The sequence below is a fragment of the Lingula anatina genome, chromosome 1 (assembly GCF_051362555.1).
Source record: "Lingula anatina isolate TDL-2025a chromosome 1, LinAna3.0, whole genome shotgun sequence".
Lineage (NCBI taxonomy): Eukaryota > Metazoa > Brachiopoda > Lingulata > Lingulida > Lingulidae > Lingula > Lingula anatina.
The window spans coordinates 60,945,004-60,958,878 of NC_141767.1; the positions used below are offsets into that span (position 1 = coordinate 60,945,004).

The 13,875-nt window shown below is 32.6% G+C and overlaps 1 protein-coding gene across 2 annotated transcripts in view; it reads left to right on the forward strand.

The window, feature by feature from the left end:
- The first annotated feature begins 93 nt into the window (after positions 1 to 93).
- LOC106154695 (uncharacterized) overlaps positions 94 to 13,875 on the forward strand; it is a 29,623-nt gene continuing 15,841 nt past the window's right edge. Inside the window, exons 1-17 of one of the 2 annotated variants that reach the window (XM_013529148.2) lie at positions 94 to 353; positions 638 to 790; positions 1,070 to 1,228; positions 1,416 to 1,538; positions 5,267 to 5,446; positions 5,888 to 6,025; positions 6,327 to 6,473; positions 6,829 to 6,902; positions 7,088 to 7,244; positions 7,494 to 7,623; positions 7,970 to 8,179; positions 8,459 to 8,656; positions 8,926 to 9,126; positions 11,956 to 12,183; positions 12,432 to 12,594; positions 13,124 to 13,256; positions 13,538 to 13,648. In XM_013529148.2, coding sequence (XP_013384602.2) covers positions 273 to 353; positions 638 to 790; positions 1,070 to 1,228; positions 1,416 to 1,538; positions 5,267 to 5,446; positions 5,888 to 6,025; positions 6,327 to 6,473; positions 6,829 to 6,902; positions 7,088 to 7,244; positions 7,494 to 7,623; positions 7,970 to 8,179; positions 8,459 to 8,656; positions 8,926 to 9,126; positions 11,956 to 12,183; positions 12,432 to 12,594; positions 13,124 to 13,256; positions 13,538 to 13,648 — 2,586 coding nt within the window. In that variant the 5' untranslated portion in view covers positions 94 to 272. The remainder of the gene's footprint in view (positions 354 to 637; positions 791 to 1,069; positions 1,229 to 1,415; positions 1,539 to 5,266; positions 5,447 to 5,887; positions 6,026 to 6,326; positions 6,474 to 6,828; positions 6,903 to 7,087; positions 7,245 to 7,493; positions 7,624 to 7,969; positions 8,180 to 8,458; positions 8,657 to 8,925; positions 9,127 to 11,955; positions 12,184 to 12,431; positions 12,595 to 13,123; positions 13,257 to 13,537; positions 13,649 to 13,875) is intronic. The other variant, XM_013529157.3, reaches the window with a different exon arrangement.

Below are 13,875 nucleotides of genomic sequence, written 5' to 3' on the forward strand. Positions count from 1 at the left end.
GAGAGTAGATAGAAGGTAGATAAAGGTGTATTTTTGTCCTAACGATGCAACAAGATTAATGAAAAAATTTTGGCACTTACATTTGATAAGTCACATAACTTAATTATTAAAAGTTTATCCAAACTCTTTAATGTTTGGAGATTACGCACAAGTTGCCAGCGAGCGCACTATGCGCATGTGCAGCTTGTATTGGTTTTCATTCAAAAGTTGTGATATGAGTAAAACAAAACTTTACGCATCTAGTGTGGATATGTATCTTTATACCACCAAGAATGGATTCAAGCAATAGTTTATTGTCAAGCCTGGTACAGACTAAATCTATTCAGCGGGTCCTAGCACCTCTTGCAACCCAGGTAAATTTCTCAGAATACTCAGTACGATCTACATGTAGATTCCAATCAATGAGTTGAGCCTTGAGACATGTCAGTAATTGATCATGTAACCGGGTAGTACTAAATCACTCTGTCCCTAATTTTTTTTTGATATTTAATGTAGCACTTAAGGCAAAAGTAAAAAAAGAACAAATGGTAGTAAATTGCTCTCCATCCCTTCTACTGTATTTGCATTTTTGAATATCGACTCTAGACTAGTGTTTTTCAGAATTAATTCAATGTTTTTATTACAATTTATACTTTAGGTGTCAAATTTGATTATCTACAATGAAGCTTACAATAAGGGAGATAAATGTGCCACACCCAGGAATTTTGCAACCTATGCAGAAAATGTTCTCCATGCTGCTGAAGGTTTGGTGCAGGCAGCTTCAAAAATTGCACGGAATTCTACAGACAAAGTAAGATTATTGCAAAGAGCATTTAAACTGTGGGGTGCAGTTTGTGCTTATTTAAAGACCATTGCAAGTGCTTTTATACTTAAGTGAAAAAAATTATCTATTTTGTCCTTCAGATTAATCAAAAAGTATCTTTCCAACCTTTCAAGTAACAAGATTTTGAAAAATTGGTCACTTGAAAAAATAAACTCAGTATGTTTGTTTTTAAAATGTTCAACTGCAGAATAGAAAGGCAGATAGTGATGATGTTTACTCCAAGATGAATATTTCAAATGCTTGTAGGAGCTGAGAAGACAGATGCCTTCAGCATGTGAGTTAATAACAATGGCAGGTCAGAACTTAGTTCTGGTATCCCAGCGTGTAGAACTAGAGCCTGACCGAGCTGAAATCAGGAGGAGTCTAATTAGAACTGCCAAAGATGTTTTAGAGGGCACAATGAAGGTAATGCATGTAGTTGAAGGTCTTGGCATGTTTTGCCATGCATTTTTATGTGATTTATATATATTACTGGTCAAGGAAAGGTCAAATTTTAAGTTCTGACAGTTATGGTATCAAAGCAGCAAAATAATTAGTTTCAGTGCATGATTAGAAATAAAAAATATATGATTGTGTTTCTTAAATATTCTAGGTGCTGCTGGTTGCTGATGATGCAGAGATCAGGAAGATCATGACAGCCTGTCAGTGGGTGATGGACAGGATAAGCTTACTTAGCTCTGTCAAATCAATGAAGGCATTAGTGGCCTGTTTTAAGGTTGGCTATCTCTGAATATGCATTATTCTAGTTTTAGTTACCCCTGATCAGTATAGCATTTTTATTAGGTGTGCAAGACTAAGTGTTGTATAAAACTGATCAGTCCATTCAAGACAGGCTTATATGTATCATTTATTACTGGGCCATTCCGTGGTATTTGGTCCGCAGACGTCAAAATTTGAAAAAGGAATCCTACTTATAAAACTTATAATTTCTGAAACCAGACACCATAAGACACCAGAATCCAAAAGAAATTTTAGGTTCTGATGATTAATTATGATTTTATTGACACTTTTATCTGGAAAACTTATAAAATAGTGTCACGGAAGGACATTTTTATTTTTGATATATTTTTCATAATAGAGATCATTTTAAACAATAAAGACTAAATACATTAAATATAACTTATTTCTTACATTTAGTCAAGTGCATTAGATTAAAAAATATTTGATTATAAAATAATGGATTAATTAATATCAATTTGTCCTTCTGAGATGATTTTGGTACCTATTTTTTATGTACAGACACAGATGTGTCTGTACATATAGCCATCATCTGCGTCTGTCGTCGCCGTCATCGCCGTCGTGCACTTTTACCGATAACACGATAAGTGGAAAACCATTTTACCTTTTGACTTGAAACTTGCAGAACTGATGAATATTCATAATACGCAGGTCAAGTTAGAAAATCAGCATGATCGGGTCACTTTAAGGGAATTTATGCAGTTTTTTCACTTTTTTCAGCATATATGCAGCACCGATAACACGATCAGTGGAAAACCATTTTACCTTTTGACTTGAAACTTACAGAACTGATGAATATTCATAATACGCAGGTCAAGTTCGAAAATCAGCATGATCGGGTCACTTTTAGGGAATTTATGCTGTTTTTTCACTTTTTTCAGCATATATGCAGCACCGATAACACGATAAGAGGAAAGCCATTTTACCTTTTGACTTGAAACTTACAGAACTGATGAATATTCATAATACGCAGGTCAAGTTCGAAAATCAGCATGATCGGGTCACTTCTAGGTAATATATGCTGTTTTTTCACTTTTTTCAGCATATATTAGCAGCACCGATAACACGATAAGTGGAAAACCATTTTACCTTTTGACTTGAAACTTACAGAACTGATGAATATTTATAATACGCAGGTCGAGTTCGAAAATCAGCATGATTGGGCTATTTTGAGGGAATTTATGCTGTTTTTTCACTATTTTCAATATAAATGCAACACTGATAACACAATATAAGAAAAACGGATTGGCCAATTGTAATTATACTCACAGGAGTGGTCAATCTTACTAAAACGCAGGTTGAGTTCGAAAATCAGCATAATCGGGCCATTATTTTAGAAGTTATACTGTTTTTTTCACATTTCCTCAGATTCAATTCTTAAGCATGTTAACAGTCTCATTATTTAACTAATAAGATGCCTAAAAGTGTTTGTTTGATATTTCCTGCATCTTTACAACATTGTTAGTTGATTATGTAAAAAGCATGGTAAACTTGTTATCATGTATTGTGTAATAAAGTGTCAAAAGTGGAAATAAACTCATATCATTGCAGTTTGTCAGATTCAATCATCCACTATGTTCAGAATCTCAGAATGGAGGAAATTGGACATTTAACACTGTTCTTTTGATACTTTTCCCATCTCATCAATTTTTTTAGTTGGTCATATAAAAATGGCAGTAAACTGTTTATTTTGTTTTATGTTAAAAAAGTGTTAAAAATGGAAATAAACCCATTTCAGAACAGTGCTGTCTTGTTTACATTTTGGCATTTTCAAGGCGTGACTTTGAAGTTCCATGGGCCTGAAGACCTTTGCTAGTCACATTTTCTGAATATCTGTGATACAAATATTTTATAATTAAAAATTGATGGTCATTAAGCTGTTAAACATTATGTAATATTACATCAAAATTTGAAGAAACCCCTATTTTGGGCACTGCTTCCATGATGACCATTTAAGGAAAATCATGTCACTTTCTGTTCTCAAACTTACAGGAAAGAAACATGGGACTAAAATACAGCTTCAGTAGGCAATGCAGTCTGTTTGGTTTTTTTTTTTTTTTTTTTTTTTTTGGCAGTTAAACAGTTTTTTGTGAAAATTTAATTTTTCACATATTGGCATTTTCAAGGTGTGACTTTAAAGTTCCATGATCTTGAAGACTTTTGCTTGTCACATTTTCTGAATGTCCATGTTACTAATATTTTATTAATAACATTTGATTGTCATTAATAATTATGCTGTTAAACATTATTTAATGTTGTATCAAAATTTGAAGAAACCCCTATTTTGGGCACTGCTCCTATGATGACCATTTAAGGGAAATCATGTCACTTACTGTTCTCAAACTTATAGGAAAGAAACATTGGACTAAAATACAGCTTCAATAGGCAACGCAGTCTGTTTGGTAAATTTTTCTGGCAATTTAACAGTTTTTTTGTGAAAATTTAATTTTTCACTTATTTGCATCTTTATTTTCTGTTCTTTGTCTGTACATTTGACAGCTTTGCTGCCTTGTTAAGTTTTCTCAGTAACTACAAAAGCTAAAAACTTATAACTTCATATTCTCCTCAACCATGATAGGGGCCAACAAAATATGAAAACATTTTTGCTTAGAACCACTTCAATAAGAAATTAAATCCAAATATTTAAGCATTAAACATGACACCTAGCACAGTGGAAGCACGTATGAGGCATTTTGATTGGACCATAACAGGTCATGTGACCAATGAGCCGTAAACCCTTATGTCTTTCAAGATAATCTTGAACTTAAAATTCACAATTATTATATATATAAGCATTTTTAAACTGAGAAACAATTCATTTGAATGAATAATTTTGAAGTTATTATAATTAAGACAATTTTTTATATTTATAATTAATAGATTTGGTAAGATTTTCTCTAAAAATGTCTCAATATTATTTAAAGATGATCAGAGCAGATGAGAACTTATATTATAGTCAAAATTAGTAACATGTTTGAAGATGAAATACATTACCATAGAAGGACATGTTTACCTTTGATATTATTCATCAAACTTATGCTGGTATGTATTCATAAAATATTTTTATTAGCCTTATTTTACATTTTATTTAGCAATGGACAAAACGTCCTTCCGAGATGCGTCCTTCCATGATGCCTACTTGATTTTTTTATATGCAAAATTTTCAAATATATTATTTTTTTTCCAAAAACATTTTTATACACTGAGAAAGTGAAATAATCAAATATTCATATTTTGATTTGACTTTAAAAATATATACACCGACAGAGCAGAATTTTAGTGTTGAAGTTGAAAGTTAAAAAACCATGTCCATTTCACGTCCTTCCGAGATGCTAACTATTTATTATAATTTTTTCATAACTATAATTTTTTGCCTAATTATAACTTACATATAGAAGAATAAACATACAAAAAAATGGACCTTGTAACTTTTTTACTTTTGAAAATATTTTCATTTGAAGTGTCAAATGTCCTTCCGTAACAGCAAAAAAATACCACGGAATGGCCCTACTTCAGTTTCCTTTGAAGTACAGATTCTTCTAATTTTCCCCTGTGTGGACTGCTTTAATATAAAAACTCTTTCTAGTTCTGTTTTGACATGGGTAATATATATTTTTAAAATCTGAAATTATATGAATATTAATAGATGCCATTTGATTATTGTCAAAGTTAAGCTTTAGAAGAAATATGCCTGCATTTTAACAGGGATTTTCTGAATCACTGATGATATTAACCAAATTGGTGGAGCAAAGACAAAAGGAACTTACCAACCCCAGACAGAGAGAGCGTCTTATCAGTAGCATGACAGTACTGAAGAAAGCTGTGCCCATGCTTAGCACTGCTATGCAAACCTATGTCAAGTATCAAACCAACAATCAGGCTGGAGTAAGTGTTTTTAAAGTGGAGTGATAACTTTTCACATTTCTTATGTAATAGTAACAAACATATAATTATGTTTTAGCATAAGCCTTATTTGATTAATAATACAAAGAGAAACTTAAATGTTGCATTTTTGGTTTGTATAATAATCGGAATAATTTGGCAAGATGAAGTCACCTGTAATGTCATTAGAATGGCACCATGTTAAAGTAGTTTTGATTAGCATTTAAAGCACAGGAGCCCATTAAGCCATACAGTCAGTGATACAGCAATTATTGAAGATGGGGCTAGATCAGCACCAAATACCCTCCTCCCTGGCTATACCCTGAATACATAGTTTGTAGCACATAATTCAATATGCACTAAGTTTTTGATTGACAGGTGTGTTCAAAACTTATAACTAAAATTTTGTTAGTGATCAACATATTTTTATTGCCAATATTGCAGACCAGCAGAGACTATGTTATAGGCCAGGTGCTGACAGCGGCAAGTGATATTAGGGATATTGTGCAGAATAAGTACACTGATGAAGATGAGGAAGAAGAACCAGAAGACATTGGACATTTTGTGGCTAAGATTGACCAGGTATTTTTAGTAATACAATATTAGTATTTTTTACTACCTGTAGCTTATAAATGGTAGACTCATGTTTTTTCTTCTGACATTTTGCAAATGAGTAATTTTCACTTTTTAGGTCTAGGCCTTATTTTCTAAATGCATAAAGACAATGCCAAGACTCTCATTGTTATATCATTATTCTTTTAGCAGTTGTAATGTTGTAACTCACCACTGTAGTGTAGTGTGTCATGAAAATATAAACAATAACACTGTTGTGTTATTAGCTGTCATTTGGCAAAACTTTAAAAAATATTTCCCTTTCTTTTAGATATTGGACTTATTGTCTGCAGAAAACCGTACAAAGTTGGATGCTGATTTTGAAGTTGTTGTTGAAAGCATTGTGAGACATAGTATGGCAGTGGCACATTTGTCTGGAGAAGATCAGAGGGACCCTGTCATCAATGCTTGCCATAAGGTGGGTTAGTTACTGGTTAAATTTAAACAAAATGATCCAGTTAGGTTATTAGTGGTGATGTAAATGTTGATTCAAAAGTTCTGAAAGTTTTGTTGGCTTCATGTCAGAAAGTACATTTTTTTTTAGTTTTAAGTGATACATATTGAAAAAGTAAGGCATTTGAAAACTTATAGATTATTATGACACAGGGTTCCAAGATGATGAACATTTTTTGTTTACCAAAATTCTTAGCATAACATTTAATTGAAATGGTTTTAATTACACATTATTTAGAAAAAATGTTTTGTAGATTGATTTTGAAAATATTTGACTTTTGATATTATATATATATATATATATATATATTTGATTTCAGATACTTAAGAGGAAAACGGTGATTGAGGAGCAAATGAAAAATGTGCAAGGCAATCCTCAGTTTGGTGAATTAAGGTAAAGATAATACATGTTTTATTTTCTTTGTGAGCATGTCTGTAAGCTATGTTCAGTGAGTGAAAATTCAAGACTGAATATGAATATATGTAACACTGCTGCCTCTTCCATAATATCTGCATTATACATTGATAATAGAAGTTTGCATTTACACTCATTACTATATGATTACAATAATTTTGTAGGTCTGATTTCGATGAGGAATGTGAACACTTGATTGAAGAATTTCAAGAATTAGAAAGACATGTGAACAGCGCCATCTTGTACCAGATTGTGGAGGTGTTCAGTGAGACTACTGGACCACTGGAGAGGATGGTGAAAGCTGCTCTTAGTCCTACCAAGGTGTGGTAGTTGATTATGCTTTGGTCTTAAAATTGAATTTTAGGTAGAAATTTTGTATTATACAGAAACAGATGTTCTTTTAAAATAATACAGTGAATACATGAATAATTTAGAAATTATGATTTTTTGCTAGAAGATAGTGTTTTTGAATTTCAGCAGATAAAAATATGATTTTGTGACAATTTTTTGTACAAAAATGAAAAGTGAAGATGTTTTAGAAACTCTCTTGACTTCATTATTTTTTTACAGGAAAGAACTCCTATTAAAGAGAGAAAATGTGTAGAATATTTGCAATCTTATTTTGACGATTTCAATTCTCACTCTGACAAGCTGTACCAAGTAGCCAATTTCACTGCAGCCAGTTCTACCAATGCCAGAAGTAAGTAATGAGTGATTGAGATCCCTTGTAGAGCTTTTCTTTTTTGTAAATTGTTATACTTAGAGGAAATGCAACTTGAAATATTCCATTAATCTTTTGAAATTTCATGTATTTATTCATATTTTATATATAAAGAAATTGTTTTGACATAATTTGTCTTATACTTTTTAAATGGTCAGTATCAAGACCTGAAGAACTTAATGAGTGATAGTTAAGTATATAATGGATAAATACAGTACAGTGTTCAATGGTTTTTAGATTGTATATAATAAAATCAAAAATTCTGTATGATTGCAGCCAACTGATTATCAATAGAAAATATCACTATCACATATTGTATGTTAAGGGGTGCGAGTTATCAGAGTAAGTGTTAAACGTCTTGAGAAACTCGATCCTGAAATTATCCCAGCCACTATCTGCTGTCGCAAGGACAGGCTAGATCAGGGAGCAGTAGAACATTTGAAACTGCTGAAACGAGAGTGGACACAAGAACTCGACACATTGGTGACCAACATTGATGATATCATCGACCCTGGGTTGTTTCTCAATGCTTCAGGTATTTTGAAATGAAATTTCATAATTTTCTTTGTGGACTTGACATAGTTTGTCTATTTCATCTAGGAAAATATGTGTAAAAGTTTGCATGTATTATTTTGTATTCAAAGGTATTTCAGGAGTAAAAATTATGCAAAATAAATGTGAAATGTTTACAAAAGCTCAACAGACTTGTCTGTAAGATATGCAACATTGGAAGAAGACTACTTTTTATAATAGAAGACTCAATTTATTTTAGAAAATGTATTCTTAAATAATATCATTTTTAATCTTTGTGCAGTTCAAGTTTTAAAAGAAGAGGTAAATCTAGTGCGCAGTTTGGACTTATTACCAGACTTGGAGGTTGTAACAGACGCCACACAGGGAATTGTTGGAAAGGCCAAAAGAATTGAACAAATAGCATTGCGGTTGGTGGATAATCATGAAGACCCAATCTTTAGAAATGGACTCTTGGTGTTTGTTAATCAGCTTAAAAAAGGTAAATGTAAATTTGAAGACATGGGGTACTATACTTAATACACATTTCTAGGTGATATGGTTCTAGAAGTAACATGTTTTGTATGCTGAAGTTGGTTCATGGACACAGGTATGTCAAGAGTACAAAAGATAATGTTTTCTTATCTTTAAAATCTCAGATTGAAAATTCAGTGCAGTATATATGCATTTTGAATTCCTTATTTTTCATAAATAATGATTTTTTACTTTTTATTTTGCCAGTAATTATAATTATTATTTTTTATTTGCTAGCAATAACAGGTGTGAAATCTGCCCTGCAGCATTTAAAGAAAGACAGAGGAGATAAAAATGCCTATGAAATTTTGAAGAAAAGGTGCAAGATTTTACTTCAGTGTGTCCAACAGATAAGAGAAGGATTAAATGAAAAAAATCACCCTGGTATCCTGAGCCCCTTAAGAAAAAATCAGAGATCTTCATCCAATATTAAGAAAGGTAACTGCAGTTTTTATGTACAGACACAGATGTGTCTGTACATATTGCCATCACCTGCGTCTGTCGTCGCCGATGGCGATGGCGATGGCGATGCCGATGCCGATGCCGATGCCGATGCCGGCGCCGTGCACTTTCCTTGTAAACACGATAAGTGGAGGGCAGTTTTACTTTTTGGCTTTATATTTACAGAGCTGATGAATATTCATAAAACGCAGGTCAAGTTCGAAAATCAGCATGATCGGGCCATTATTGTAGAAGTTATGCTGTTTTTTCACTTTTCAGCATATTTTTCACATTTCCTCAGATTCAATTCTTAGGCACGTTAACAGTCTCATTATTAAACTAATAAGATATGTAAAAGTTTTTGTTTGACATTTCCTGCATCTTTACAACATTGTTAGTTGATTTTGTAAAAATGATGGTAAACTTGTTATCGTGTATTGTGTAATAAAGTTTCAAAAATGGAAATAAACTCATATCATTGCAGTTTGTCAGATTCAATCATTCACTATGTTCAGAATCTCAGAATGGAAGAAATTGGACATTTAACACTGCTCTATTGATATTTTTCCCATCTCATCAATTTTCTTAGTTGATCATATAAAAATGGCAGTAAACTGTTAATTTTGTTTTATGTTAAAAATTGTTAAAAATGGAAAAAAAAACATTTCAGAACAGTGCTGTCTTGTTTACATTTTGGCATTTTCAAGCTGTGACTTTGAAGTTCCATGGGCCTGAAGACCTTTGCTAGTCACATTTTCTGAATATCCATGATACTAATATTTTATTATTAAAAATTGCTGGTCATTATGGTGTTAAACATTATGTAATATTGCATCAAAATTTGAAAAAAAAAACTATTTTGGGCACTGCTCCCATGATAACCATTTAAGAAAAACCATGTCACTTACTGTTCTCAAACAGTTCGGTAAATATATATAGATGTGTCTGTACATATTGCCATCACCTGCATCTGTTGTCCCCGTCGTCGCCGTCGCCGGCGCCGTGCACTTTCATTGTAAACACGATAAGTGGAAGGCAGCTTTACTTTTTGGCTTTATATTTACAGAGCTGATGAATATTCATAAAACGCAGGTCAAGTTCTAAAATCAGCATGATCGGGTCATTATTGTAGAAGTTATGCTTTATTTTTCACTTTTCAGCATATATGCAACACTGTAAACACATTCCAAGGAAAACCGATAGGCCTGTTGTCATGAAACTCACAGGAGTAATCTATCTTACTAAAACGCAGGTCAAGTTAGAAAATCGGCATGATCAGGCCACTATTTTAGTAGTTATGCTTTTTTTTTTTCACTTTTCAGCATATATGCAACACTGTAAACACAATATAAGAAAAACAGATAGGCCAATTGTCATTAAACTCACAGGAGTGGTCAATCCTTCTAAAACGCAGGTTGAGTTAAAAGATCAGCATAATTGGGCCATTATTTTAGAAGTTATGTTGTTTTTTCACATTTTCTCAGATTCAATTCTTAGGCATGTTAACAGTTTCATTATTTAATTAATAAAGGATATTAAAAGTGTTTGTTTGACATTTCCTGCATCTTTACAACATTGTTAGTTGATTTTGTAAAAATGATGGTTAATTTGTTATCGTGTATTGTGTAATAAAGTTTCAAAAATGGAAATAAACTCATATCATTGCAGTTTGTCAGATTCAATCATTCACTATGTTCAGAATCTCAGAATGGAAGAAATTGGACATTTAACACTGCTCTATTGATATTTTTCCCATCTCATCAATTTTTTTAGTTGATCATATAAAAATGGCAGTAAACTGTTAATTTTGTTTTATGTTAAAAAATGTAAAAAATCGAAAAAAAAAAACATTTCAGAACAGTGCTGTCTTGTTTACATTTTGGCATTTTCAAGTTGTGACTTTGAAGTTCCATGGGCCTGAAGACCTTTGCTAGTCACATTTTCTGAATATCCATGATACTAATATTTTATTTTTAAAAATTGATGGTCATTATGTTGTTAAACATTATGTAATATTGCATCAAAATTTGAAAAAAAAACTATTTTGGGCACTGCTCCTATGATGACCATTTAAGAAAAACCATGTCACTTACTGTTCTCAAACTTACAGGAAAGAAACATGGGACTAAAATATAGCTTCAGTAGGCAATGCAATCTGCCAGTTAAACAGTTTTTTTGTGAAATTTTAATTTTTCACATATTGGCATTTTCAAGGTGTGACTTTGAAGTTCCACAGGCTTGAAGACCCATGCTTGTCACATTTTCTGAAAATCCATGATACGTATATTTTATTACTAAAAATTGATTGTCATTATGCTGGTAACCATTATGTAATATTGCATCAGAATAGAAGAAAACACAATTTTGGGTGCTGCTGCCATGATGACCATTATGGGAAAACCATGTTACTTATGATTGCCAAAACTTTCAAAAAAGAAATACAGGACTAAAATGCAGCCTGAGTTGGAAAAGCAGTCTAATTGACTTCTTTTTCTGGAAGTTTTACATTTTCAAAGGGTGAACTTGAACTCCCATGGGCCTGAAGCCTTATGTTTGTTACACATTTTACTTACATTGGTATTACCTGTTGAGCATAATTAGAATTTGATGTTGAATTTGCAGTTTAACATAATGTACTTTTGCATCAGAATTGACATTAGCCTATTTTGTTATTTCCTGCTTTTTGTCTGTACATTTGACAGCTTTGCTGCCTTGTTATTTTATGATTTTAGATATACATCATAATGTTTAAGATTAAAATCAGTGAAAAAGTACCCCATGGTGATTTCTGTTGTTCAATACATACATATTACTAATATTTCCCAGATACAGTTGCAAATTTTGAAGACCAAGAAAATCTACAGACAGGGTCTGTTAGTGAAAACAACTTTTCACCTGAAAGCAACATGTACCTCAGCAAACCAGTGTCTAAAGAGAAGAGGTCCCCTGGCAGCCACTTCATGGTCAAACCTAAGGAAGAATTATTCAGTACAGTATCAACACACAGTCACATAGCCAAGAGTTCTACGAGCAAAAACACATCGCTTTTTTTAGGTAAAGGAATATTTTAAATATGGCATAAATAAGGATGGATTTGTAATTTTATTTTTAAAGGTCCATAGAAGATTAAATTTCATACTCTGTTTAGAAAATATTGATCATCTCATGAGTAAAAGGTGATAAATACATAATTCATGTTAAATGCAATCCATAGTTTCAATGCTGTATTGCAGAAGTTATGTCATATGTAGTTTGGATGACACCTGGAAAGTATAATGACAGTATCACATTTTGAATTTTAGGCAAATCAAAGGCGCAAAGGCTGTTGAAAGCTGTCACTGCAGCTGCTATTGCAGGCGACAAAACTAAAGTGAATTTGCTTTGCAATGATCTTCTTTCCTTGTCCAATGATTTAACTGAGATTGGCAATGAGTTAAGTGGAACAATTGAGGGACAGTCTCATGGGTGAGTACACTAATGCACTTGATTTGGATTTTAAGTGCAATCTTAGATCACAAATGATTTTACATGATCTTAATCATTGCAGCATCAGTCTTAAAATAGATTGAGTCTGCTTTAAAGATCAAAAATGATCTTGCATCTACATAACTTATGTGGTCAAACAGCTTCCTCCCCTCACAATGGGTTGTACCTTCACTCACAGTGGAGGACACCTCTGCTCATAATAGGAGAACCTATGAGGGGAAACAATTGTAATAACAACTTAATTGGAAGTTAGTCCAGTGATGGTCTTGCTCATGGTTTAAGACCATGTAAGATTGTAAGTGATCTGAAATTGCACTTTATGATCAATTGAGGCGACTGGTGGTAATTTGAAAAGAATTTTTATTATTATTTTCAGAGAATGTTAACAAGACATCAAAATAAGAATACTGACTTTTTGTGTAGTGGATCGTTATGCCATATTTTTTTGTTTAAAAATATTTCTAGCTGTGTAATACCAAGAATGTATGCATTTGATGTTCCCATTCAGAAGTTTGGTGTCCAGTCTCTCTGAGGTAACCGGACTTACCCCTGTCCTGCTGGAAAAGTGTCACCAGGTGGCAGAAAAAGATGTAGGAGAGTTGGATGCATTACATCAAGTGGGAGAAAATTGGGCTGTACAGGTAGACAAAACTAACCATCCCATTGGCATCCTGATTGTCTTGGAAAGTCATTTAAAGCAAAATTTGAGAAATGGCTAATTTAATTAAATGTTATCACCTTCTGAGTGTGTTTGTATGTGTTACCAGAAAATTTGTTAAACAGTTAAGTGTTTATATATCAGTATAGTTATAGCAGAATGATTTACAGTGTTACATATGTTAAATGAGACCTTTAATTTTGAGTTTTTCTCAATCAATGGTTGCAAATGACCTAGCCATTCTTGATATCCCATGTTATTTAGGTGGATGACCTGTACAGTGTTATAATTGCAATGGTTGAGAGACCCCACTCTGTGGCTAGGAAACTAGCTGACGCTGCCAGGATGAAAAATTCCAAGTTGTTGACTTCAGAGGTAGGGTATATTCATGTTTTGATATATGATTTGTTAGCGAATTTCATATTTTACATAACATCACTCTTGTCTGTAAGTATCTGTGTGGCAATTAAGTGTAGAAAAAGCAATATTTTGTTTCTTTAACTGTCTTTTTTAAGCTTAAATTTTTTTGTACTGATTTAGGAGTGATACTGTCCACTGTTGAGAAGTTGTATAGCATTCCTATTTGGAAGATTCCAACAGTG